This window comes from Agelaius tricolor, unplaced genomic scaffold (genome assembly GCF_023055355.1).
Source record: "Agelaius tricolor isolate 1412-34295 unplaced genomic scaffold, bAgeTri1.0.p SCAF_8, whole genome shotgun sequence".
Classification (NCBI taxonomy): domain Eukaryota; kingdom Metazoa; phylum Chordata; class Aves; order Passeriformes; family Icteridae; genus Agelaius; species Agelaius tricolor.
In genome coordinates this window covers 38,610,269-38,636,666 of record NW_027269268.1, presented here as the reverse complement: position 1 = coordinate 38,636,666, position 26,398 = coordinate 38,610,269, and the positions used below count along the sequence as shown (strand labels likewise).

The window sequence follows — 26,398 nt, the reverse complement described above, 5'->3', positions numbered from 1 at the left end:
CTTTCCCTCATGCCTCCTGTTCCCCAAACAGCTTTTCTGTTTTCAGTCCAGAGTTAATATTTCTGTTCAGGCTCAGCTACGAAATTTTACTGGCTTCTTTAATCAGAAATTGTAACAATCATAACAGCTCTAAATAACCTGTTTGCTTGCACCCAGGTACACAGCAGTTTGTCGTTGTTGCAATATTCAGCCTCAACAGAGCTGAGGAGAAATAAACCAAGGTTAACCATTTGGCTTTACAGATGAATAAACAAGGGAAGCCTGCACATAATACACTGGAGTGGTTTTAGGTCATGTAACAAAGCATTATCACTTCACTATGTCTCCATTATTGTATTGTTTCTATGATAAACTCAACAATCCCTTTAGCTATTTTTTTTCCAGTAACTTTCAGCTGTTATGTCCCTACAGTTTAAAGAACAATGTGTGCTATAAACTTGTGCTGACAGAGAATACTCCTAAGCCTTCTGACCTCTAAAATTGGGCATTGTTGTTATGTCTCTTGCTTCAAAAGGCAGGTTTGTTAATTGTTCATAGTAGAAAAAATGTGTAATATTACAAACCAAATAACTCTTTCATCCTTTCACCCAAGAACTACACACACAAACACATTTAACTCCATGGTAATATTTCCACAGAACTTCATTTCAAATATCCCAGAGAAGTTGAGTGTCAGTGTTGAAGATCATGTTTCTTCTGTTTCTGTCAATACTCCTGCCAGCAGCTATTTTCATTTTCTGTAGTATAGCCACCTGCTTCCTAAGAGAAAGGGAAAAATCCCTTTGGGTCAATGTGCAACCTGCAGCACTCTGAGGCTGGTGTATGGGACAGTACCAGCCTGGTGCCAGTACAGCTGGAAAAATACAGGATTATTCTTTTTTTTTTCCCCTTACCCATTTTTAACAAGTGATTGGATGCCATTAGCTCTAACAGTTCTGGCACTAGTAGTGTCTCTCATTATTTTTATTCCCTGTTCAGGCAAAATGCTCTGGAAATCTCTCCCAAAGCTCCAAAATCTTAAACCAATACATTCTGTTGCTTCTTTTTCTTCTCCTTTCTCCAGCTTTCCCGAGTAAGATGCTAGACATGTAATGTGTCTTTGAGATATTTAAGGAACCATTAATAATTTATTTTACTGTATTCTGTATTCAGATTCTTATGTCATGATGTCAGGAATGGAAGCTCTGATTTAAATCATCCTTTCCTAGTATTTTATGCCACCTCTTAATTCTTCTCAGATTTTCACTAGCAAAAAAATGACACCATGTTGCTGTGGAGACTTCTGTTCTTATATCATGACATTGCCTCACAATAAACAACAGCAGAATTTCATGTGTGTTGGAAGGAGCATATCCTTCAGCAGAGTTAGTTGTTGGGAAGTGTAACATACCTCCAGCAATACCTTTGCACAGACTTCTCTCTCTTCTGATGTTCAGACACAGAACTGCCACCTTTGATTAGGGCAATTCTTTATTTCAAGGCAGGGGGACTGAGCATACCATGACAAGGTGTGAAGAGCTGGTTTGGAGCATCTAAAACTTTTGATTTCAGTGAGACCACTCATTTTTATACCGCTACAGCAGAGGATGCCACTTTGCTAGGCACTGCTACAATTGCAAGAGGACAAGGGGAAGAATAATCCTTGTCTTCAACATAAGGATTTATTTCACCACTTCTTACACAGAGAAGGTTTTCTGTGGTGCAAACACTGGCAGACAAATTCACTTACCTTTAACCAATTCACAAACAAGAACTGATCCATTTAACATTTGATTTACTAACCATTTATTCATGCAATATCCATGGAAGCAAATCCTAGAGGTGGAATGCAAGAAAAGCTGTATTTCAATGCAGAATGTTTAGTTTTTAGTATGACCTTGAAAATAAATTTAAGTGTAGACTTTTGCTTTTTACTACCTCAATTTTGGCAATATAGCTGAGAGGGTTATTAAAGAAATTTGCTATACAGTTGTTTACATCTTTCATTGCAGTGAAATTTTAATAGTTTTTGGATTGCTTTTACATTGCCATGTTTTGGGATTGTGGAGTTTTGGCTTTCCTCTAAACAACTTCATGGATTTCCTTAAAGAGACAGTTACTGAGTCCTTCTGAGGACAACCCATCATGGCAACAAGTAGCCTTTTTACACTGGTACTCAATAGATTGTCCTACTTGTGTTACTAAACAGGTCCAGCCAAAAAACAGACTGCAGTTGTTCTAAATGAGAAAAATCCATGTCATCTATATAGTGAAATAAAAAGCTAAATTTCATTTCACTACAGAAAAAAAATACAGAGCAAATTATAAAGTAGTATTTTTAGGTGATAATTTTGAAAATCCTACAAAAAATATTTCTTCCATGCATCAATGGCAAAAGATTTAGCACTGAACATTTTAAGACTCATGAGAATCATTCTGGGACTCCCTTTATATTTTTAGACCCTAAAAATATACAAGAACTTTGCAAACATAAATCAAGCAATTATTCATCATTTCTTTCATTTAATACATAGGGAAGAGGAGGACATACTTCAGGTTGAACTGATCTCTGTAGAGAGTTTATAAAAAAAAACAGCAGAAATACACAAATACTAAACATGGACTCAGCTTTAAATATATGAGCATTGGCTCCTGTAATCAGTAGTTGAAGTACATAAACTCCACATGGTGGAGTCACAACTGCCTTCACAGGCCTGAATTTCAAGACAAGCTTTAGATGCTGTAATTGATTGCAGCTATCAAGTACAGCACTTTGAAGAACTAAATGAGCATTTTGTAGTGCAAAGCCCGCTAAGCTTTTTTCAAAGACAACTCAATTGAAGCAGGGTCTAGATCAAATTCAGATTACTGAAATGATATGTCAACTACTTAAGTATATTAATATTTTTAATAACTATTTAATCCCACTAATACTACCAAAAGAACAAATAAAAATGATTAGCCAATATTTAACAAATGTTTAGTTTTAAAGCTGAAAGGAACTGCAGTGTATGGGTTACATATTTTCTAGGCAGCATACCATCTCTTACCATCTTGGTATAAATAGATTTTGGATGATTTTCTTATCCTCTATTTTACAGGCTCTGTTCTGTCTATTAAATCTGGTGTTATAACTGCCAGGACAAAATGGCCCCATTTTAAGAGGCAAAATATGTGACAAATAAAATGCTTTAATTTATAAAACCATTAATAAGGAAATCAAGCTGAGCAGACAGGAGGTAGGTACTTCAAATACAATTTGTGTTGTTTTGGATTACAAATCTAATTAGTTATGATCTTCCAGGGAAGAATCCAGAAATATCAGAAGTCCTGGAGCTACTCAGAGCCTAAAGAAGGAGTCAAAGTTGGACAAAGCAACTTGAAAATCATTCAGCAATTAAAACCTATAGTAGGTAAATGTATATGGGAGTGACCTACGCAGGAGTCTGAGGTGACCGTGAACTGTTCCTCAGTCTCTGGGTCAATCATCAGGCAGCTCTGTCTGCAGCCAGAGTGGCTGGTTTCACTGCAGCTGAGGTACCTGCCCCAGGTCAGGGCTACACAGCAGTCAGTCTCCAGCCTCAATACCAGCAACATGTCCCACTGACAGAAACACTGGCTCCAATTATTGAAATGCCATTAGAAAAGCAAACAGCAAACTCCCAGGTACAGCAACAACAGAAAACACCAACACAAAATAAAACCCAAATTGCTAAATAAAACACAAGCACACAAATGGAAAAAACACACACAGGTCCTTTCTAGAGTCAGATTAATAAGAATATACACTCATTACACCTAGCTTCTTTTTGAAAAAAATAGTTAAAACCAAACCAAAACACATACAAATTACTCATGGTTGCTTATTGCAAAACTAAAGGTTTTCCACATATGCAAAGTGTCCAGTTCTTCATATTTACAAGAAAATGCCAAAGACAAATTTTTCCCAGCCACATGCATAACAATAGGCTTGGTTCAACCAGACACCAGTCATCCAAGAAGAAACATGTATGCCCTCTTATACTACCATCAGTCCCATACCTCAGACAGAGGAGTTTATAGTCTGAGAAAATAAGTTCTGTACAATGGGTAATCTTACATCTCCCAGAAACCTGGGGAAGTTTAAACACTTGGAACTTCTCAGGCCTGGGAAGTTTAACTGTCTGATGCTCTGATGCATGCTGCTGATGTCCCTTTTAGCAGAGCCTCTCTAGCAACCTCAGGGAGCATGATCGCAAGCGACTGCAAATGCGGCATTTTTCATAGTCGTTAGATAGATGGATTTGTAAACCATGTGAGACAGTGTGATCAAATGGCTATATTGGAAGCATAAATATACTTCCAGTCCTGTTCCTATTGCATTTGTGTAAATCTGGTGTGGAAAACGGAATATTTTGAGGTTTATTAGTAGATATGAGGTGTTTCAAACTTGTTCTCGGGTTTGTTGATAAGCCTTTTTACAAACAAAAGACCAAATGCCTTAAGGCTAGCTATTTTTTAGTAAAATAAGAGCTAAAATTGAGCAGGTTTTTAAAGGCCTAACAGTTACACAGTTAAATTACCTATATGTTTTCAATGCTGCATTCATCAATTTTAAAATCTCCTGGCCAAGGGACAGAAAGAAAAATTGCACAGATTTTATTGTTATGGATTGAGTTCAAATAATGTCCAACCCATTTCCTGTTCTTTTCTTCTGTCAGAAACCATATGTGGAGTACACCTTTGGAGTCCAATTAAAAAAAAAAAAAATCTCATTTTCTATTTTATTAGTCCTGAACTACTCTGCAAGAAATATTTCCATACTTGAATAAGAGGTGCTGAAGAAATACTTTCCAGAAATCTCTAGTCATATTTTCATGTGGAAAGTGGAGAGAGAATAAAAGATTGTCAGAGTATTTCCTAAGAAATATTCCATTGATCCCAGCTGGCATAATTTCAATACATTTGGCTACTGGCTTACTTGTCTTGTTACAATGTCTCCAGCTGTTGAGTCTTTCCCTGAAAGAAGTAAATGGAAAAGCTATAAAATTAGGACTTTTAAATTTTTGGCAGGATTCTAGAAAGCTATCGCAATATTTAATTTTTAAAATTATTTCTTTATCTGAGACTGATAACTCTGCTCTTTGTATAATTTGATAACACAGGGTATACATTTAACCCATCTACAGAGAATTACTGAAGTGCATGAGCACTCAAAGATATCTCTCAGGCTTATCAGAATTAAACATAAACTGGCAGAAGACCTGTATTAGCAGATTTTTAAAACCCCTAAGGCAACAATTTCAACTTTTCACCATTTATCTACTTTTGGATGCAAGGGAAAACAATTCCCACTGAAAGACTTCAAGATGAGCAAAAAGAGTTCAGCAGGTAAAACCTGCTTTAAGTAAAAGCTTAAAAAGAAGAAAAAAAAAAGACTAAGGAGTAATTTAACTCAAATTCTTGAAAGTTTTAAAATACATGTTATCACCCAAGTGTGGGCACCAAGTGTGTATTAAGACTGCTACAGATTTTTGTGTTACCTGGGAGCCCCCTGCTGGGACTCTGTCGAGAGAAAATGAGAAAAGAGAAGGGTTTTGTTTTGAAGGTGTGTCACAGATGTTTCAGTAATATTTAATTATGCTATATATGGTATGTTAATGCAACCTTATTTAATTTCTCATAAACAATCACTAAAAATGAGAACTCTGCACAGCAGATGCATATACTTAGTATTAGTTAAATGCTCAAAATACTTTAAAATACCCCTTATTCTCAGAATTCATGATGATTATTCAAATGCGCAGCCTATCTGCTGAATATAAGGAATTCAAACTGATGGGTGATCTGTGTTGTTATCATTAAAGAACATATAAACAGAATTAGCTTTATTCCATTTGATTAACACATGCACCAAAAAAAAAAAGAAAAAAAAGCCTGAAAATGCAGACATTTCAGGACTGCAAGAAGAGTAAAATACCAAAAATAATTTTGTCTAACCCAACAAATTTCAGGCAAAGTACGTGTTAGAACAGTTGCTGTAACTCACAGATCATCAGTATTTCCTTTCCTGAAAAGCTCATCTAAAATATTTCAACCCATCCTGTATTCACTACCTCCTCCATTCTGCAGGTACAGCCATTCAGAGCTCTGTGTAATTAAACTGCCTGGGTTATAAACAGCAGCCTCTTCCACAAGTATTTTGTACCCATATAATTTCACTCTCGTGGCTGTGGATGATACAGACATAAAGCTTACTTTCCAGATTAATCTTTGAGGATATTTTGTAGGTCTCCCTATAAGCTGGAAAAGTTTCCTCAATGGCAATGGAAGTTTCTATCTTTTGTGAGCATTGAGATGATGGCTGTTTGATATATGTGTATGAGCTTTCACTCACTAGTGATCTTTTATTCCATTTTTAATTCCTTTTTTCTGTTACTTCCTAATGGCAAAATGTCAGGCTTATGTTTAAGATGCCAGTGAAAATATCAAAGCATTTTCTTAAGAAAAAATCAAAGGCCTGCATGCTCACAAGATTATAAGTAAATCTGCCTGAATACTGCACAGTGCTGTTCAGGACTTTTTGCTTTCACAAGGAATAACTCAATCTTCTGCTATACTCAGTCACCTGTAGGAAATTTTATCAGTAAAAGCAAATTATTTCCTATATTGAAGAGCTATTAGCATACTCAAAGAGAAAGTCGTGGCCATAGCAAGAGGAGTTTAAAGATCAAAGGAAAAAACTTATCGCAGTTCTCCTCAGCATGCCAGGTATGCACTTACTCTGTGTAAAGGTAACAATAAGTAAAATGTATATGTAAATATTTTCCCTTCCAAAGCATCTTTAAATTAGATGCAGAAAGAATGTATGAAACTAGTAGAAGATGCAATATATGAATTTTAAAATGCAACATTTCCAAACCCATTTTTAAACCCTTCTCCTATAAAGATTTCGAACTCCATCCTTGGATACAAAAATAAGGTGTTCATTGAAGGAAAAGAAATCATTCTGGGAAACCACTGGACACTAAACCTTAGCAGTAATATGTTATTTAGTTACTAGACTTGAGAATAATAGTAAAAAACGTACAGGATGGAAAGTATAGGGATGAGAGTTTCAAAACCCTACAGGCTGACATAATGCCTTTCATACTTTTTTACATTTTTATTAGTTTATCTTAATGAAAGAATGCCCATGTAATTTATTGTGACTTACAGCATCAAAACAGTTCAGGGAAGAACTTCTGAACTATGAAATTCAACAGAAAATATGACACAGTAGTCAAGTAGCAATGCCATACTGTATTTTCCTCTTGTCCTGTGAGAAACATTAAGGAAAAAAACAGAAAAAAGAAAAAAAAAATTAAAATTACCAAACTACCTCTTGGGACTCAAGAAGCCATGCAACATAGAAAGGTTATGATGAAACAACACAAAGTGAGAATTTAACACCATAAACAACCTAGTTTTTATCTAAAAATTCTCCTTAAGTACTCAGATAACATAAGCAGAAAAGCTGGTCTGTTTTATAAGCTTCAGTCTTAATTCAGTATTTTAACATTAAGGTAAAGAGTATCTCTGTCAACTAAGGAGACTTTTCCTGTCCTTTAAACCTTGCATAAATAAAGGCACAGTAGCATTAGAAAGAGTCTATTGTGCTGTGCTCTTAAAGCTAAAGATAGAAGAGACAGGCACAGCGACAGATACTGACTGTGAGGAATTACACATCAACTACTTGTAGAAATCAAATGCAGATGTGTTGCTAGGAGAGAACAAAAGCCTGCAGAGTCTGAGCCTGCAGAATATCAACGATCACAGAATCACAGAATATTCTGAGTTGGAAGGGACCCACGACGATCATCAAAGTCCAACTCCTGGCCCTGCACAGGACAGCCCCAAAAATCACACCCTGTGCCTGAGAGCACTGTCCAAATGCTCCTTGAACTCTCAGGCTTGCTGCTCTGAGATTACTCAAGACATGAGGAAAAAAGCATCTGTTCCCCCCTGCCCCCCCCCCCCCCAAAAAAAAAAACCCCAAACAAAAAACCCAAACAAACTAAAACCAACCAAACAAACCTGAAACCAAACATGAAACAATACCAAAAAAACAAACCTGAAAGCACCAGCTGTTTTGCCCAAGCACATCCTGAAGCCTTCCAAACCGGGCTGCATATGGAAGATATTGCCTTGTTTCTGCTCCTGCCAAAGAGAGCAAGTGTATGTTGGTGTCTAATTTGGTTTTATTTTGAAATAAGCAACAACACAACAACTAAACCAAGAGGTGACCATACCAGATGACACTAACATCACTGCTGCCATCTAGCAGACTTGTATTCTCTCCTGAGCAGGATGTTTTGGTCAGTGGATCTGCACCTTTCTGGCATTTAGTCACTTTTAGAAGGTTTGCATACATTGAAAAAGTTACAGATTTATCAACTTTTTTCCTTTCTTTTTTAATTCAAACCAGATTGAAAAACAGTCATTTTACTTTATTTCTCTCTTGAACCTTCCTTTATGCTAAGTACTTCCCATCAGGCTTGCTCTTTTTCTTTTTATCTTGCAACATACTTGCACTGTCAAACTAAATTACTATTTGCAGTAAATTTCAGCTCCAAATCTAAAGCACTTTTTATTGAAGTATCTTGGTTGCCCTGGTATGGTTATAGGCCTCTTGGGATTTATATTGTAAAATTTATTTTCATGGGTTTATAGCTATGCAGTAAAAATCCTCATTGCACTGAAATTTGGCTTAGAAGCATCAAATACACAGCTTTTTTTTTAATATTTAAAAGATTTTACACTGTAAAATTGTAGTGATTTTTTATTCTTGATATTTACAAACGTCTTCATTCTTCCACCGTTCATCTTCACTCTACTCTGAACTATTTCTGATGCACTACATTGAACAGAATAATGGTCTTACATTATCTTTAAAAAGTACATATCTGGCTTAAGGTTTTGATTTTAGGAGGTTCTAATTCAGTCAGAGCAACATGTTTTCTCACAGACCCTATGTCTCACCACCTCTCTCCTCATCTCCTCCATGTATGAGCTCTCCCTTTCCCAGAGCCTCCTATTGCCACTGCTCTGCTGGACCTTCAGGTTCTCCCCTTGGAAAAGGCAGAAGCCAGCAGGTCAGCTTGTCTGAATTTTGGGTAATTTCCCCACCCCATCCCTATTCATGATAGTCCTAAGCAGCTATTTAACTGTCTAACTATGTAGCTGAAGCAGAGTTCTGGCAGCTGAAAGACTGTTCATTAAGGGTTTAAGCAAAAAATTGATGAATCTACTGACAATTACTTGGAGTGTCAAAGTAAATCTCCCAAGACAATGGAAATGTGATGTTCTCTTCCCCAAAATATTTTCATGCCCACAGCACTCTTATTGAAAATTAAGTAACCTTTGATACACTCCTACTTTGCACTGACTGTAGAAGTCAATGTGTTCTGTGAAAAAAATACAGGGGGAAAAAAGTGACCTAAGCTCTGGCAGCAAATCTTTTTAAACCACTGCCAAGCAGGACATAAAATACAAAAGCACAATGTTCCCATAAGCATCCAGTAGCACCTGCCCAACACACTTGATAACACTTATTTGCATTCAGAAGTGAGGTTAAAGGTGGGAATTATACCACCAGCTTACATTTTACAATAAAAATCAGAGTAAGGAACAGAGAATTCTGCTTGAAGACATCACTTGCCACAGGCAGTTCTTAGGCAGTATTGTCCTATAGATCAAAACACCATTATCACAACAAAATAAATAAAAAAAATAAAAAAAAAAAAAAAAGGAAGAAAATACAAGAAAATGTGTAAGGGGGCAGGGAAGAATAAACAGCAAATGGATAACAAGTTTCAAATTCATAGTCAGTTCAGTCTAGCAGAAGAGCATTTGACCATTGCATAGCTTTGTAGGGACAAAGCAGGTGTGATAAACTAGTGCCTGGGTCATGTTAAAGAATACTAATTGAAGCAAAGTGAAATGACCACAACAGCAGGACCCGGCACGTACTTACTCCGATCAGCACATCCTGCATTAGACTCAGTAACTGTTTGGGCATATAAAAATACAGTCACAAACCATTCTTTCTTTCCTCAGTGGGTGTCACACTGTGCTCTGTGGCTTGCCCCTGCCTGAGACTGAATGGATACCTCAGGATTAGGCTCTGCTGCTGAGACAGACAGGGAACATTCTTTAAGAATAGAATTTTGACTCTTCAAGGACTTCTGTCTCAGACAAAGCTCAGGCAGTTTACCAGCAATTCACTGGTGGTGAATTGATCCACTGATATGGGAATAACAAAATTCATTGTGTGGGGGCACTGCCTTCATCAGTTCTTCATCATCATTACTCCCTTCTGATATGGTGCTATTTAACTATCTTTAGGTCCCAGCATGGACCCCAACTGATGAGCTGATTCAAGAACAATAGTCAGTTCAGGCAAATTCTGCCTCATCTGTCTTGGCTGCTGTTGAGTTGATATAACCAGGGGGAAATAAGAATGGGATAAGGAGTGTCTCAGAGGACCTACAGGACAACAGGGCAGGCTAGGCAGACAGCTCAGTAGCTTTTGGGGAGGGCATATCAGAATGGAAAGAGCAATAAGAGCAGTCATGTTTTCATTAAGTTGTTATTTTTTTAGCATTCTTATTTCGAGCCAATGCAGTTGATTGATTTGACATCCTGCAGATTAACTTTTCATGGCTGTCTTTTGCTTGAAAACAGACATTTGTACTTACACCTCGGAGAAAACCGAGTATTCCTCCTCTACATTTGACAAGTCTATTCACTCTCAGGAATGTTACTAGCTACATAGGGAAAGAAAAAACCCAGAATGATTCTTCCAGGTCTCAGCACAAATCCATGACCATCACTATGCTACAGCACTAGTCAGTGCTACTATTAGTTATTTCTTCTTCTAGTTTTTTCAATAGTTTGTTGTGGTTTTATTGGGTGGTGTTGTCACTGACCACTGCAGCTCATTTTACCTTAAAAGCAATGTTTCAGCCCTTGAAAGACATAGCAAAATTCTACCATGTGTGCCCCTTTCTGGCTGCAGCTACACTAGCTCAGGTCCTTGATACCAGAGGCAAATGACGTTATCGCTGAGCTGCTCACATTTCTTTCAAGGTTCAATGTGGGCAACTAAAGGGACAAAGATGAAGGAGAGGCAAATCAAGCAAACACTGCCAAGTTCAGGATGTTGGGAAAATACAGTAGAAAGCCCACAGTCTGACCTGTTTTTCCCTGCCTAATCTTTGTGCAACTTAAGTATAACAGGTCACTTTACCCAATATTATTAAGGTCTTTGAGCTGTGTATTTCTCTTTACACATCTTCCTCAAGGTCCTTTTTTTTTGTCATGATTATTCAACTGTACTATTTCTCTGAGCAAGATCAAAAGGAAATGTGTGTTGTACTTTTTAAGCTAAATCATACAAAAGCTTTCTTTATAAACTTGAGTGTTATCTCAAAGTATGCAGTCTGCAGCAGTGACCTAGCAGTTGACAGCTTGTCACCCTAGAGCCACAAATATATATCCTACTGGGAACATTAGCTAAAATATAATAGTTTTCTAATTAAAAAAAAAAGTTTTCACATGCTAATGTACTCATATCTAAGACTAAGGATCTAATATTACAAATTTTTTCTCAGCTTCTAATGAGATCTGTGAAAGCATTACTCTTTAATCACCTTTTGGCTCTTGCCAGTTTTACTAATACTCATATCTCCTTTTTTTTTAATATAGTTTAATAGACTTTAATGGAATGTGACCAGACAAGCAACACACAGGCTGTTGAACACAGATTTCCTGAGTTCACACAACATTATATCAAATACCCAGCACCAAACCAATAATGCTGATGCTCAATGTAGACTCTACAAGTAGGCTGCTCCAGGCAGTAGAAGTTGGGCACATTTCCAGGTGCAGAGATGACATTTCTCCCAGGGTCAAGCACACAGGCTGTGCTTGGAAATGTATGGTGTCAGCAGGTATGACAATTGTAAACCTTGTACATGGCTTGGACAGAGAAAAAATTTGCAGATTACATGTAATTTTATTTCTGCCTTCCTCTATTCCTTCAATAACTCTCCTTACAAGACATCCCCCACTCAAACATCAAGATTCTTCCAGTTTCAGAAAAATTAAACCAGTTACACCAGGGATACAGATCTGGGTTCTGATGTTCCTAGGGGACTAAATTCCCTGATACCAGTAAAGTTAAATTAACACTGATTTGATAAAAGCAATTTTTTACCTGGAATATGTAAGTCTACTTCCAGCTCGTACTAGAGCCCTAGCACCTACAGTGGTTAAGAGAAGCATGTTTCTTCTTTATTTGATTTGAAGATTTCATTTAGCTTTTAAGGAAAAAAAAGTAGTCCATCCCAGTTCATATCCTCATGTACATTTATAATTTATGCTCTGTTGACTGACAGAAAAAGAACAAACATATTAAAACTTAATACTTGACCTCCAAATGAAGGAAACATTTGCATTGTTTAGCTCTCATCATCTTCACATTTAATTATTATTGTTATCTTAAATATTGCATCTATTTCTTGTCCAAGAATTGAGGATCAGCTTTTTGACAGCATATTGAGGAAATTATCTACTGAACCATAAATCTACTTCCTCTGTTCATTCTGTACTTACTTTAATTGCTCATTGATGATTTAACTCAAAATACTAAGCTTTAACATTTGTTCCTACAAAACCTGCTACTCTGCAGGGAAATCTCTGACAGTATTATTTAAGGAAGTCAGTTTTGCAAATACTGGACATCAGTGGTTTTTTTTTTTTTCATTTAATCTTATATTTAGCAAAAAAATAACTTGACTATACAGTAAGTATAAGATATTCAGAGAGTAAGGCATCAAAGTAAAAGCTAAGCATTGGATCAAATAACTTGAACCCCAAGCCACAATTTCAAAAAATTAAACCAGTTGATTTTGCTTTTATGCAAATACTATTTATCTTGCCTGTTGCCAGTTCAGACTTCATTCCATCTCAGAATGTCTGGGTACTGACATGAGTGAAATTAAGTAGCATAATGAAATATCTCCACCTAACTGCTTGTCTTCTTTGCATAATCCCATTTTTAGCATTTGCAGCCAAATTATTCTAAAGAATGTAAGGACAGTAGAATAAAAGACACTGTACAAACAAAATAAATTAGCCCCAACACCTGAACTTAAAATGTATTTTAAGAATGGAAAGCCTGGAAGAAACACATCCTACTTTGAGATATATAAATAGTTCTGCTTCAAGTGTAGGATTAATCCTCCACTTAAGCATTTACAGAGCCTCATGATATTCTGCCATTGCCACAAACTTGTGCTAAGGGCCTTTCAGGTCTAATCCTCTTGAACACAGATTTATTGGAGCTTTGCCCTATGTTCAGAATATTGCAATCTCCTTCCTGCCATTACACCCCTGTATTCTGCATTTGAATATCTTTATTTTTAAGCTTCTGATGCATGTTCAAGCCATCAGTTACTTCACCCAGAGAGAGTACAACCACTAACAGGTCTGGGATTTATTTACTCTGTTTATAATAAAATACTTGATTTTATTTTCATCAAGACAACAATTACTATGGTTTCATCTGGGTTTAATTTATCTGCTTAAATAAGTTTTGTGGTTATACAGAGCATAATGCCATTAACAATTTTACACAGCTGAGCTCTATCAAGAGTGGGAAACATGCTTGAAAGGCAGATTTATGAACTACAGGTAATGAAGGTTGCTGAATCCTGAAGCACTCCTGCAATTACATGTAGCTATTTTCATGGGAACTTAAGATTTCCAATAAAATTTAAGCACCTCCAACTTTAGGAGGGACCATATTGTGTTGGCAGGCTGGTGGAGAAGACAGTACGGTTGTCAGAATTACAATGTCAGGGGAAAATATTATGTAGAATATTTAAATTTCAGATACAAATGATTGTATTAATTACTACTTCACTATCAATTTGCATTGATGATGTAAAGAATAGCTAATTGCTGATGCTTATGTAACTTATGTAAAGTATGCAAAGCTGCAGAAGTCAGTAGTACAGATACCCTGCCATTAGGAATAACTGGTCATTCAAACTCTGGTTATCACAAATGAGTGGTTAGGATGACTCAAAAACCATTGTCAAATATATTAGCAAAAGAAGGTTTAATATAAATTTGTACAGCTTCACAAAGTGCTATGGAAAGGTTTGCTCTGTTACTCCACAGAAGAAGCATACCTATGAAAATTGGATTAGAATCAGTTTAGAATTTGCACAGAGACCAGGAAGAAAAAAGTGTAAGGGTGCAGAAGAGGGTGCATGACTCATTATAGATCCAAGATGGCAACATTCATGCTATACTTGCCGTGGTGTGTTTCAATCACTTCACACACACAAACATCTACGGACACAATGTCTGTGTCTAAATAAATTTACGAAGATATACATGTTAAAAATTACCCTCAAATCCAATGAAATACTCATATTAAATACCTTGTAATTTCTCTGTGGGTGAGACTTGAGCGTTGAGAGGGAGTGGGAATGTCAGTGTGGGTCCCACTGTGAGTTTTCTGTCCAGCAAGTATAGCAAAGCTCAAAGAGGTGTCCCTCTAAGAGAGAGGTGCATCCACTGCAGTCCAGAAGAGCTCAAAGGGCAGCTCTTAGAAGAGCTGCTTAGAGGGTCACAAAATGCTTGGCTTTAGTCATTAGTGAGTTTCTATCCTGGCTGCAATCCAAGCTGGTAATTACTGGAGTTCTTAAAAATGATGGTACAGCTCCACTCGGGCTCAATTCAGGTAAATAATGTTCCAAGGCTGTCAGAGGATGCCTCAGTATCTCTTGTTCCTCTCCCTGGGGAGGCAGCAGAAGTCCCTGGTACAGAAAGTGCCACCCCCACCTTCGCCATGCAAGAATTTGTGGCATGGTCAAGGTACACTTCACCACTCAACTCATTGCCCAAAAGCCAAGCCGAGCTGGAGTCCCTGGGATCACAGAGTAGCCTGAGGAGGTGGCAGGGGGAGTGCTGCCTCACCACAGTAGCACTCTGTTCAGAAGACACTCTGGTGATACAGGTGAACTAAATTACCATAAAGGCCAATTTATTAATTGGGAACAAAACATTTCCCTATGGAACCTTCATTAAAAGCATTTAACTGTGACTAATGTTAGCATATTGTTATGTGTGATCTTAAGTGTTATTAAGCAGGTGTCTGACAAATGAGTGTCTTCTCAGTGCCTCTCAGTGAAGTGTAATTGATACATGGCTAATCTAAATGAGGTCCTACTGCAGCTGAAGACCTTTTTCTGGCAAATGCATTTCTATGGCAAATGCATGTTCTATGGCACATGCATTTCTATTTAATGTGACAAAGTCAGCCTGAAAAAAAGTATAAATGTACCATTTTCATGGTACTTTACACAGTATTCCAGAGTAGTTTCATGGGCTGGTTCTTATGTAGAGTTAGTAAATGTTGAAGCATGTCACAGTAATAAAGCATGTGGCATTATTTTCCTTTTAAATTTCTGACAGTTCAGTGACAGCAGGGATTATCAGCATGTACAATACAGCATCTAAGTGTGCTTGACTTTCAGCACATCAAAAGTAAAGTCTCAAAATGTGCTCCTCTGGTATTCGTTAACATGGAACTGGAACAACAGGACCAAAACCAGATCAAGAAAAGAGGTTATCTACCTTTATCTGGTATAAATCTTTGGAGAGAGAAGGAGAGAGACCAATAAAATTAGAAGCCAAGTTTGCCCATTCACAACTTCAAAGGTTTTATAAGCATTTAAGAACCCATCTATCACAAAAAAAAAAAAAAAAAAAAAAAAAAGCAAATGAAGGTGATAACTCACTTTTGTGAGTTAGAAAACACTGATCTAATTGTCTTTCTCAAAGGGAGCTTTAAAATTTGATCTCCATCCTCATGAAGTCATTTAATCTTCCTCCAACGCAGTCACAGACTTATCAGCAAATATTTTTTTAGATGTTCTTGTGATTTATGGTCTAACAAGGGAGAGGAACCAACTTGCAAAAAGTCTTAGGCTATGGAGAATACCTTTAGGGACCAAATATCAAGTCACACGCCCTCTAGAAGAAGGATCTGAAACATCCAGCCTGCAATCAGTTACTCTCAGTATTCATGAAGTAACCACTGTATGATGTTATATTTCACTAGTGTTTGATTGCCTCATGCCATATTTAAGAGGTAATGTACATTTATCATAGTTCATGATAAACTGATTATGAAAGCATAAAAATAATGAATGAGATATTATCAGGTATTCCACAGCATGGATGAAAATACACCTGCCTATCAGACAAAACAGCAGTAAGTGACAACGAAATGGAAAAAGAAAGATATCAGCAATATGAGATACAAATAAAACAATTTGCTAAACAATTTGAAGATGTCTCAATTTAGAACATTTAAGAAAAGATGTCCAAGTAGAAATCTCACTGAATGTCCTTCAAAACACTGTACACTTTTACACAGAAAATTTTGAGTCAAAATCCTCTCTACAATCTTCAGCATACAGTTTTATGCTTTATGCTGTAACCAGTATTCTGTGCTGCATAAATTAATCATGCTTTACAAGCTCTATAAAGACTGCATGCCAGGAATCCAAGTAGATACCATTCTGTATTTAAACAAACACAAAATCTATTATAGAAAATCTTGCCATCTCAAACAAGCAAAATGTGGTTTCAAGTCTCATTAAGTTTTTTCACCCTCCTCTTACAGGATCACAACAACAGCTGCTTGCATGATGGATCTACGCAGATATCCTCTGGATGAACAAAACTGCACACTAGAAATTGAAAGTTGTAAGTTACTGGAGGGAAAGGGTTGGCAAAATGACAGCTGAGAATTGAACCATATTCACAGATGAGGCAAAACAGGAGCAAGTTGTTCAAATACTATGGGTTCAGTGAGCTTGCACGCGGAACATACTAAATGTATTTCTGTAATACACAAGCCAAAATGTGTTTGATTCACAATACTGGTTGATCCAAGCTTGTAAGATGCCTTTCAAAATCTCTTGACAAGGAAAGGAGGTGGGTATTGTTTGAAGATTAGCTCAGAGGACAGCAGTCAAGCACTGTCCATCTTCAGTCCCTAAGCACTGCTGAACCCGGATTAATTACTTCACCTTAGCACATTCATCTCTAACATCAAGATTGACATCTGTCCCATGTGGTTCTGGCTGGATTGATCAATTGCTGTTACCAAATCATTTGGAGGTTATAAAAAGAAATAATTTGATCCTTCAGCACCAAGGTTAATGAGAGCTTTGTCACTGTCTTCCATGAGCATAGGAACACAGCATGCATTTACAAATTTTTGTTATTGTCTCTTTATTTTCTGATGGTAGCTGTTAGAGAAGTGCCTGTGAAGGTTTTTGAAAATAATCTTCATTATTCTGGCCATGTAGCTTCCCTTTTCAGTGTTTTCCATCATGCTACTGATCCCCCCAGTCACTTTCTGCTTGTTCAAAACTCAGTCCAAGTGTCACAATCCACCACTTTACAGTTGCTTGTTAAGATGTATGGTTGTCTTCCCATACTTGGGCTTTGCAGTCCCTTGCCTATTTATGGCACAAAACAATTTTCTTCCTTGCTGCTGTTGGCTCATCTTCTGCCTTAAACTTATTAAGGTATGTAATGGATGCCTTTGGAGAATGAGTCAAGTCTTGATTTTCAAAATATAGTGCATAACACTTCTCCTCAGTCGCTTTTCCACCTGATTAGCAGAGGAAATTGATATATATACAATACCACAGCAACCAAAATGGGTGACAATAATGAAGTTACCTTCATATTGAACACATACCTAGTTTATTTGTTGGGAGGTAGTTGATTTGAAGTCCCCAGCTCAATCATGACTGAAAATGATGAAAGTAGGTAAGCATTTATCAGCTAGCATATATCAGCCCAAATAATGAAATTAGACTGACACTTTACTGGTTTATACCTCTCTTTTCACTAGCTTTCACATAAATGAAGATTTGTAGGGATAAATGTTCTCAGTGAGAATGGATTTAGTACTGCCACTGAGACCTTATCAAGAATCAAAATTAGCATCAGATGGAATAAGTAATTAAAATGCTAACCCAACCAGGGATGAGAGAATACCATGTCATTCATGTGGCCAGTCACACATGCCCAAAAGAAAATTGCTTTTCAGACCTTTTGAACACTTGTATAAATAATTCATGTCTCCAGAGATACATATGTTGATATGTTAAGACTTGTTGAGCTGATCACAATTTGCAACAGGTCAAAATTGGAGAGTCAATTTCTTCTCATGAGTATTTAGGTCAGTTCTACTAACAACAGAATGATTTTCCAAAAGTACAGATGTGCTTACCTGCTACTGGAAGCCCATAAGTAGTAGATGTATTGGGGGCACTGGTGTCTTTGACAATTTTCCACCTAAACATACCTTCTAATGCACCACAGTTCTTCTAATCTATGTGTCTAAAATACTTGAAAATTATGGAACATATATCCTGGGGTGGCCTAAACCAGGACATCATATTTGGAAGAATAGAGTTCTGAAGGCCAAGCTGCCAGCTTCTTTCTTAGGCATTTGAGTACAAGTAAGCCACTTGTCCAGAGTATCTGCACTCAGTAGTACCAACTAATCCCCTTGAGAGTAATGAGGGGACAGAATGAAATAAGGTGAATAAAAAGGTGATAACCATGACCATGGCTTCTCTGCTTATGCCATGTGTTAGGCATGTGCCATTTGCTTCCATGACACAACCAGTTGATAAGACTCCCACCCTCAAGCACTCCTTCCAGCTCCTGCATCGCCCTTCAGCTACTGAGCTTCTGTTTCTATTGTGCCAGTGTAGAATGTTCACAGAGCTAGGTTAAAAATGAAACTGTTCATATATTTTGGTTAAAAAAAATATCTCTTTGATAGAAAGGCTTATCCACCACAATTTTGGGACAGACAGGAATTCAATAAGCCCCAGGACAGAACTATTCCTTAAGTAAAAGGGGCAAGGAGGGTGGTGCTGTTGTCACTAAGCAAGTCTTTAAATCACTAAGCAAGTCTGCAATAGCGAGCACCATTTCTCACCACTAGACAGATACTGTGCAGTATGTGCACTGCCAAACCATTTTCAAAGCACTGGAAAGTGGGCTTGTTCATTTCCCTACTGTGCACAGTTTTGTGGCTTAACCCATGTGGCACCAGCTTCCAGAGCAGTACTTTGTACTGTGAGAGCTGCAGGACTTCCTTCATTCCCAAAGGTTGGCAGGCAAGTGGTTTCTCAGAGAGTCTGAGGGTGCTTCCCCATTTCCAGAACAAGCAAGCTGGAGACACATTTTCCCCTCCAAAACCTGAATGCTCCCCAATGCATCCACAACAGCTGTGCAGTACTGCCACAGAGCACCAATGCTGAAGCACACACAACCTGGCTCTCTTTTGGGTTCTCATGAGTTTTTAAGGGTGACTTACTCCTGCCACAGAAGAAGCATGTTCCAGAGGAGCCAGGAAGTCCCACAGATTGATTTGTCAAAGAATAGATGAACATTGCACTGCTTGTGAGCAGAAAGGCACTGACTCATTTCACCTCGTAGGGATGCTGTGGTAATTAGCCAGACAGTCCCTGAAAACCTAAAGTGATAAGAATTGTTCCTTAATAATACTTAACAGTGAGTAATTTTAGGCATTGCAAATAGCAGCAAAACAGCTGTGTGACACAGGAATGGAAAAGAGCACAAGAAACCAAATGCTGCACTATTATCAAACCTCTCCAGCAGCGCAGCAAAGGCATGGATAATGCATGCCTATATTGAGCCAGCAGATTATTTTCATGAAAAAATTGCATTTCCAGCTTTCCTAAAGCTATCTTACAGGACTGCAGAAGCTATGTATGCATGGCTGACAAAAAGAGAAATGTATACATTTAGGAGGGGAGCATTTTGGCTGCATATGTTCTTTCACACGCATTTTTCACAGCTTCACCCAACCAGTTCACCTTATTCCAAATTCTGCAGTGGAAGATGGTGAGACCATATCAGAAATTTTACACCTGTTCCAGTGTCTAATACCACAATGGCCACTGGAAACTTCTGTGTACAGACTCAAGGGATTTTATAACTGGACCTGCTTCATCAGTGGAGCTGGGATCTGTAACAATCCATTTCTCACAGATTAGCATGTACTGGGAAAGAGGAGATTTAATATTTGGCTGGAGGTTACACAGACTGCTTGGCACTCTCACATGAGCTCTGATGGATGTCAGTTTGGCCATTTAAGATGTTAAATCCCCCAGCTGTTAGTTCTGCTGTATCAGGTAGCCTTTGGCAAGGGCTACAACTGCTATGGCAGTTCAGAACCCAGTGCCTTGGCACAAGTCCACTGTTCCTGGCAGCAGCCACAACAGGCTCTGGACTGGCATGGGTGCAGACACACAGCTGATAAAGGAGCAAGCAGAAGGAGGAGGCAAACAACTGGGGATGGCAGCATCAAAATGCTACAATTAAATCACCCAGAGATTGTCTGTCAGAGACTTCTGACTGCATACAGCTGCCCCACTCTAGCATCCTTCTTTACAAGTACAAGTGCTAACCTCACTGCACTACTTAGAGTGTAAGACAGAATACTGTTATTGTTTTAATATTCTTTGTCCCTCTGAGGTTGCCAGTAGCACAGTAGCAGCAGGATCTTGTGGAGTAAGCTTGCACCTGGCTTTCACTCATCTGAAAAAAATGTGTGCTGACAGCATCACTCTTACAATAAATTAAATCCCCATTTGGGGTTTTACTTACAGCATCTCACAAACTTCAGTGAAATGTGTTTCACTGTCACAAGAGAGGGAGGGACCAGCTGTGCTCCAGTTTGGCAAAGTTATTTACTTATTGGCAAGCTACTATGTGTTTTACAACAGGTCTGAGCTGATTATCAAAACTGTCCCTTTGGACTCAAAAATCTGTGTCTCTATGACAACACTGAATGCTGCAGCAGGATTCAGGGATCAACACTGCAACACTGAACTGTGCATCAGCCTTGTCAGCAGCACCCTTAGAAACCACTTGAATGGGTGAACTGAACAAGCCCACAGAAACCTGAGCAGAGACACTTGGGGAAAAGAGGAAGATTTATTCAGTTGGCTACAGTATAAGAAATGGCAATTCTGTTTCAATTCCATTGTTTTATGGCTGTCCCTTCTTCATATAGAAATAGATCTAATACTAAATATACATAATGCTTCTATGAAAGCACAACCAACTTAGAGTGATATTAAAGTAAATCAATAAAATGCTCCACTTGAACCTCTACATAGTTTGTTGCCAGGAAAAAAACAACTGAGTTCATACCTAAACATTCATTATCACCTTTGTTGGCACAGAGCCGGCTGAGGGAATGAGATTTGAACAGATTTATCACAGATCTCTGCTTGAGACAAGATTGCATTGATCCAGGGTATGACTGCATTTGAACAACCAAGGATGTAAGAACTTACACCTCAAACAAATAGGGATTTTTTTTAGAGATGAAAAACCTGTCTTAAATCCAAGCTTTCCCATACAGCTTTTCCTTTGCTTGTCTGCAGGCACCAGATTTATTCACCAGTAATTTATTCATGCCTAGCAATAAAAATTCACTAATGAATATTGCTGTTCTCATACCTGAGGCAGCAAGAGCTTTGAGCTGGATCCACTTATATATTGTCCCTAAAGTATCCAAAACCACTAAAAGGGCATCTGATCTCATCCTGCTTCTCACCAAGCATATCAAATTGGTTCCACAGAAAGCATAATTTCTCCTTTCTCAAAGGAGCTTGCTGCTCAGAGTATTCTAAAAGCCAGTTGCAAGGCCCCTTCCCAATTAAAAAAAAAAGTCTGGAAAGAGGATGAACCCAATTACTTTTTTAAGAGCTTCTATTTCTGATGTTCCTAAAGAGTACAGCCCCCCAGTACCAGTTGCTTTGATTTTTCACATCTGTAAATGAAGAGCTTCTCTCACTCACTCTCCTGCCAGACTGCCCCTGCTCTCCCATGAGACCTGTCAGCCATAAACCTGTTCTCTGGAATGTGTTGCTACCCATGGGTCCTGTAAACCCCAGGTAAAAAAAAACCCTCATTTTCTCCACTTTGACTTGTCTCTGGTTGTTACAGCATAACACTGGGAATAAAAACTTTCTTCTGCTTCTGGCCAATTCCTTTAAGTGTTCTAAAATACATATTCAGCTTTAAATTTTTTCCAAACTTGGTGGACTAAGAGAAGCAAGATAGAGGTTCCAAAACTCATATCATTCAAACAGTGCAATGCAATGCAAACTGTCTGAATGAAAAAGTCAGAAGGGTTCCTGCCTGCCCATCTTCTCTTGATGTGCCAGCTGTAAGTGATAGGATGTTCTTAGCATGTCATCCTATTGACAGCTTTCCCAACTCACCAGTGTGCAGGTGGGTCTCCATCCATGCCTGCTGTACTCCCATTGCTGCCTGTGCTCTGACATGCACAAATCACCTTATTTCACAAAGACTCTGCCCCTGGATCAAATGCCATGGTCAAGCTCCCACAAAGCCTAACAAAGGAATAGGCAACAGCAGGACACAGAAAAGCACATTTTATCACAGCATACTCAGAAAACAAGCAAGACAATACCATACAAAACACCCCAGCAAGAGCAGAGCAGGAATGGAGATCAGCACAAAAGGCTGCCAAGTTATCCCATATACTGCCCACTGGGATAGCAGAATGACTACTCTCTGGGCAACACATTTTGCAATTTGAAAATCACTTTATAATTTATTAAGGCATTTAGATAATAAAGCCTAGGTTACTCCATCTACCCTATGCAGAATATACATACTGAGCTGGTATCATTGCAAATGCACTCTCAGAAGGATCGCCCGTGGAGACTCTGCATGCACACAACAATCTGTGGATCCACATTAACTTCTGACATGCCATCCTTCTGAGCTGCAGAGAACATGCTGGCAGCAAAACAAGAGAGATTTTAAAGTTACAGCATGAGCATCCACAGCAGTCGATTTAAACATCACAGGAACAGAAAGACTAGCACAGAGCTGTGAAGCTGAGCAAGTTGTTTTTTAGATACTTTGAGAGGCAGATTCACAAATAGCTTGTTGATATTGAAACTGAGAAATTAGCCAAGTAGGACTGCATGCTTCCTTTTTTTTTTTTTCACATCAAAAGTTAAAATGTATTTTTGGCTCAGTTTGTGTCATTCCTTACCACTCATCTTTTAAGTCAGCCACTGAGCCAAATAATTCATTCTTCACAGCACACTAGTGTTAAGCCACAGTGACTGCTCTGTTTCCACACTTTGGAAATATTTCTTTCCCCAGAGGACTATAAATCAGTTATGTTACTTTCAGAATGTATTTTTACACTGCACACAAATTTACAAGTTACTCATATGCAGATAGTTTAGTCTATATGACTTTCACATTTTATTTTCAAAAAGATGGATAGCTTGTCTTTATATGGATGCATAGATTTTAATAGCAAATATTTGGCATTCAACAATTCCAGAACATGAGCATATGAAATTAGCAAAGCTTGGACGGTCTTAAGCACTTTTTAATTACACACAGAGGAATGCAAAGTTATTTTCACCAACTGCTCTTCTTGTTTAGTGTCATCTCAGCAATCTCAGAAGTCCCAATATGTGACCCAGAGTGTCCCCTGGTGACCACAGAGGACAGGAAAGCTGGAGCTGAGTCACTTCCCAGCACAACCTCATCAAGTCTCAGTCTTCAGCCTCTGAGACTCGTCAGGCCAGGGCAACAGCAAAAGAAAAAGCTTAGCTTGCTTTAAAAAAAATTTAAAGATTCATTTGGAGGAAGGGCTGACTTCTCCAGAAGCAGCTGTGCTCTTAGATGAATCTGTGTTTCTGCAGTCAGAGCTGAAGGAAAAATAATCTTTGCACCTGGTAATATAACAACCTTGGAAGAGCCGGTATACTGTGCTTTGAGACAATACAGTTGTTCTAGAATGGTACAGTAGAATGGCACAGTCATAAGTATTCTTTATATATTTCAAGACAAGGTGTCTTCTGCCAAGGTGTGAATTGCTGTATAGAAGAAAAAAAACCCAGAACAAACTGGAGGATTCTGGTACTCATGGATTTGCTTCAGTTTGTGAAAATGAAATCTTTCCCCCAATGCATCTGTATTTACAGATATTATAAATCTTGAGAAATTATCTGCTCAGTGCCTATCCCTTCTCTGTCTTGATCTATATGTATGGTTTCTTGACACTGCAGTAATACAAATAACAAAACACAATGCCTCCAATCTCAGTGGGAAGATGACTTATCTTAAAATTATCCTAAAGCTTATCTTAAAACACCCAAGTACAGTGGACTTGTACTTGGTTCCATGTCGGACAATACTTTTTTTTGAGCTAGAGAGGTGGAGCAACTGAGAGGTGTTTTAAAAACTTTTGTTTCATTTCTAGTCTCATGAGAAGGGTGAGACAAATTTTTTCTACAAATCCATTTCCCAACATTTCTACATTTACCTCTCTGAAAAACTTTAGCACCTGCATTAAATAATTAAAATTTTAAAAGGGTTTTCACTGTCTCAGGTGGGAACACAATATTGCACAGAAATATGTGTACTTGTATAAGACATGCTGGCATAGGTAAGAAACATACAATGTCCTGATTCATCTCCAGTCTGAGTCCTGGAAAGCAGAGACCCTAGTGCCTTAAAGATGAGCAGGTTTTGGCCTGACCCACTAGAGCACCAACCAGGTGGACCTGGATTTCAAATGCCTTTTTCACCAAGTACAACAGCCGTATCTAAAGTTGGGCGAGTCTGCCTGGCAACAAAATGAGAGCACTTAGAAGTAGATCTTAATTAGTCAAATGAAGTAAGTGCTCAAGGGCAAGATGTGTTTACAATATGAGCAGACAAAACTGTGTACCGTGCAATATTGACTGAACTAAATTAATTGAATGCTAAGCAGCTGAACCTCTGTTGCTAATGTTTACATAATGTGCTTATAAATAGTGTTGTTCCCTTTTTAACTTTGTAAAGCAACTCAAGTCAGAAAAAAACTTCTAGGATTATGGCTCAGACTGTGAGAGTCATCTATTGTACAGCAGCTCAAATGAGAAAAAAAAAGAGGAAGGAAGAAACTGGTGGGGTTGAAAAATGATTTGCATTGGACTTACAAATTCTATATAAAATGTGCTCCTGACAGCACAGCACGCAAGTTACCTTTGTCAGGTTTGTGTGAAGGTGTGGAAGTCCTTTGAGTGAGCAAACAAGGTGAAGGATTGCATGAGGCTTTCAGGAGAGGGCAGGTCTCTCTCAACATGCCACGGTCTTTCATCATGAGTCTAGCACTCCCAGACTGTGCTGCTGGGACTAGAGTAGAAACAATGTGTGGTCTGCATTTTGCTGCTCCTGGAAATGGATATTTACTTCCTCCTCCTCAAACCAGAGGGGAATAAAGGTTAGAAGAAAAAAAAAGAAAGAGGAGAAATAAAAGCAAGCAAGCCTCTGCAGAAGAGGTGAGGATCTTTGGCTCACCTTTCTGCCTGCTGAGATACAGCTGGTAACCAGTAGTGTCCCCATTCAAAAGAAGAATAAGAAAGGGAGAAGCAGAAAGATCAAAGCAGATTCCAGAAAAAGGCATCTCAGAATGAAAGGAAGAGAAGATGGCTGGGATCTCTGACACTTGCTACTGGAAAGAAACAAATCCTCCTTCCAGCTCCAAGCTCTCAAGGACAGTCTGGTACCACCAGCAAGTGAAATGGCATGCAAGGCAAGGAGACTCTTTGGGTTAACTTTCTCATGCATAGCTCCTGCACTAATCACTGTTGACAGTTCTTTAGACAAGAACATGACAGTGTGACTTCAGAACTTTGGTGGTTTCAACCCCACAAGAGAAGAGGATCCAGGCAAATGAGTGAGAAAGATGGAAGCAATTAAACAAAATGTTCCTCAGCATATGTAACTATCAAAGTATCTAAAGTGCCATCTTAAAACTTCATGCTGCAGAGCCATTCAAACTAACTTATAAGATGAGAAACTTGCTAAAAGTCTGTAGAAACTGATGCATGATGTGTGTGTCAGAGCTGACCTGTCCTTGTACATATTCCATGTACGATTACACAAGTGTCTGGGCTGCACAAGAGGACACCAGTCATGAACACATACTGCTTGCCTGCTTTCTGAAAAAATGTTTGAAAACAATATGTTGCTGGTGGAAATTTTTTAGACAACAGGTCATCAAAATTATTCAAGTCCAAATCTGAATCACTGGCACTACTCACTAAGCATTTGCATATAAGGAACTTCAGAGTTTTCTATGACATCTTAGCCTCTAAGCTACTATGGGCAGGCTGCTTATTACCACACAAAATGTGTGGGCATGAACAAGACTTTTTAATCACAGTTTCATTTACAGGAATTACACAGAGATGTGTAGAGTCAG

General features: G+C 38.2%; 1 protein-coding gene across 6 annotated transcripts in view; it reads left to right on the top strand.

Annotated features, from left to right (window-relative positions):
• Positions 1-26,398, top strand: part of GABRB1 (gamma-aminobutyric acid type A receptor subunit beta1) — a 108,636-nt gene that overhangs the window by 62,960 nt on the left and 19,278 nt on the right. For all 6 annotated transcript variants that reach the window (XR_011680014.1, XR_011680013.1, XR_011680012.1 and 3 more), the window contains exon 5: positions 16,706-16,788. Coding sequence is in view for 1 of the 6 variants with exons in the window: in XM_071432448.1 (XP_071288549.1) it covers positions 16,706-16,788 (83 nt within the window). In the remaining 5 variants the exon portion in view is untranslated. The remainder of the gene's footprint in view (positions 1-16,705; positions 16,789-26,398) is intronic.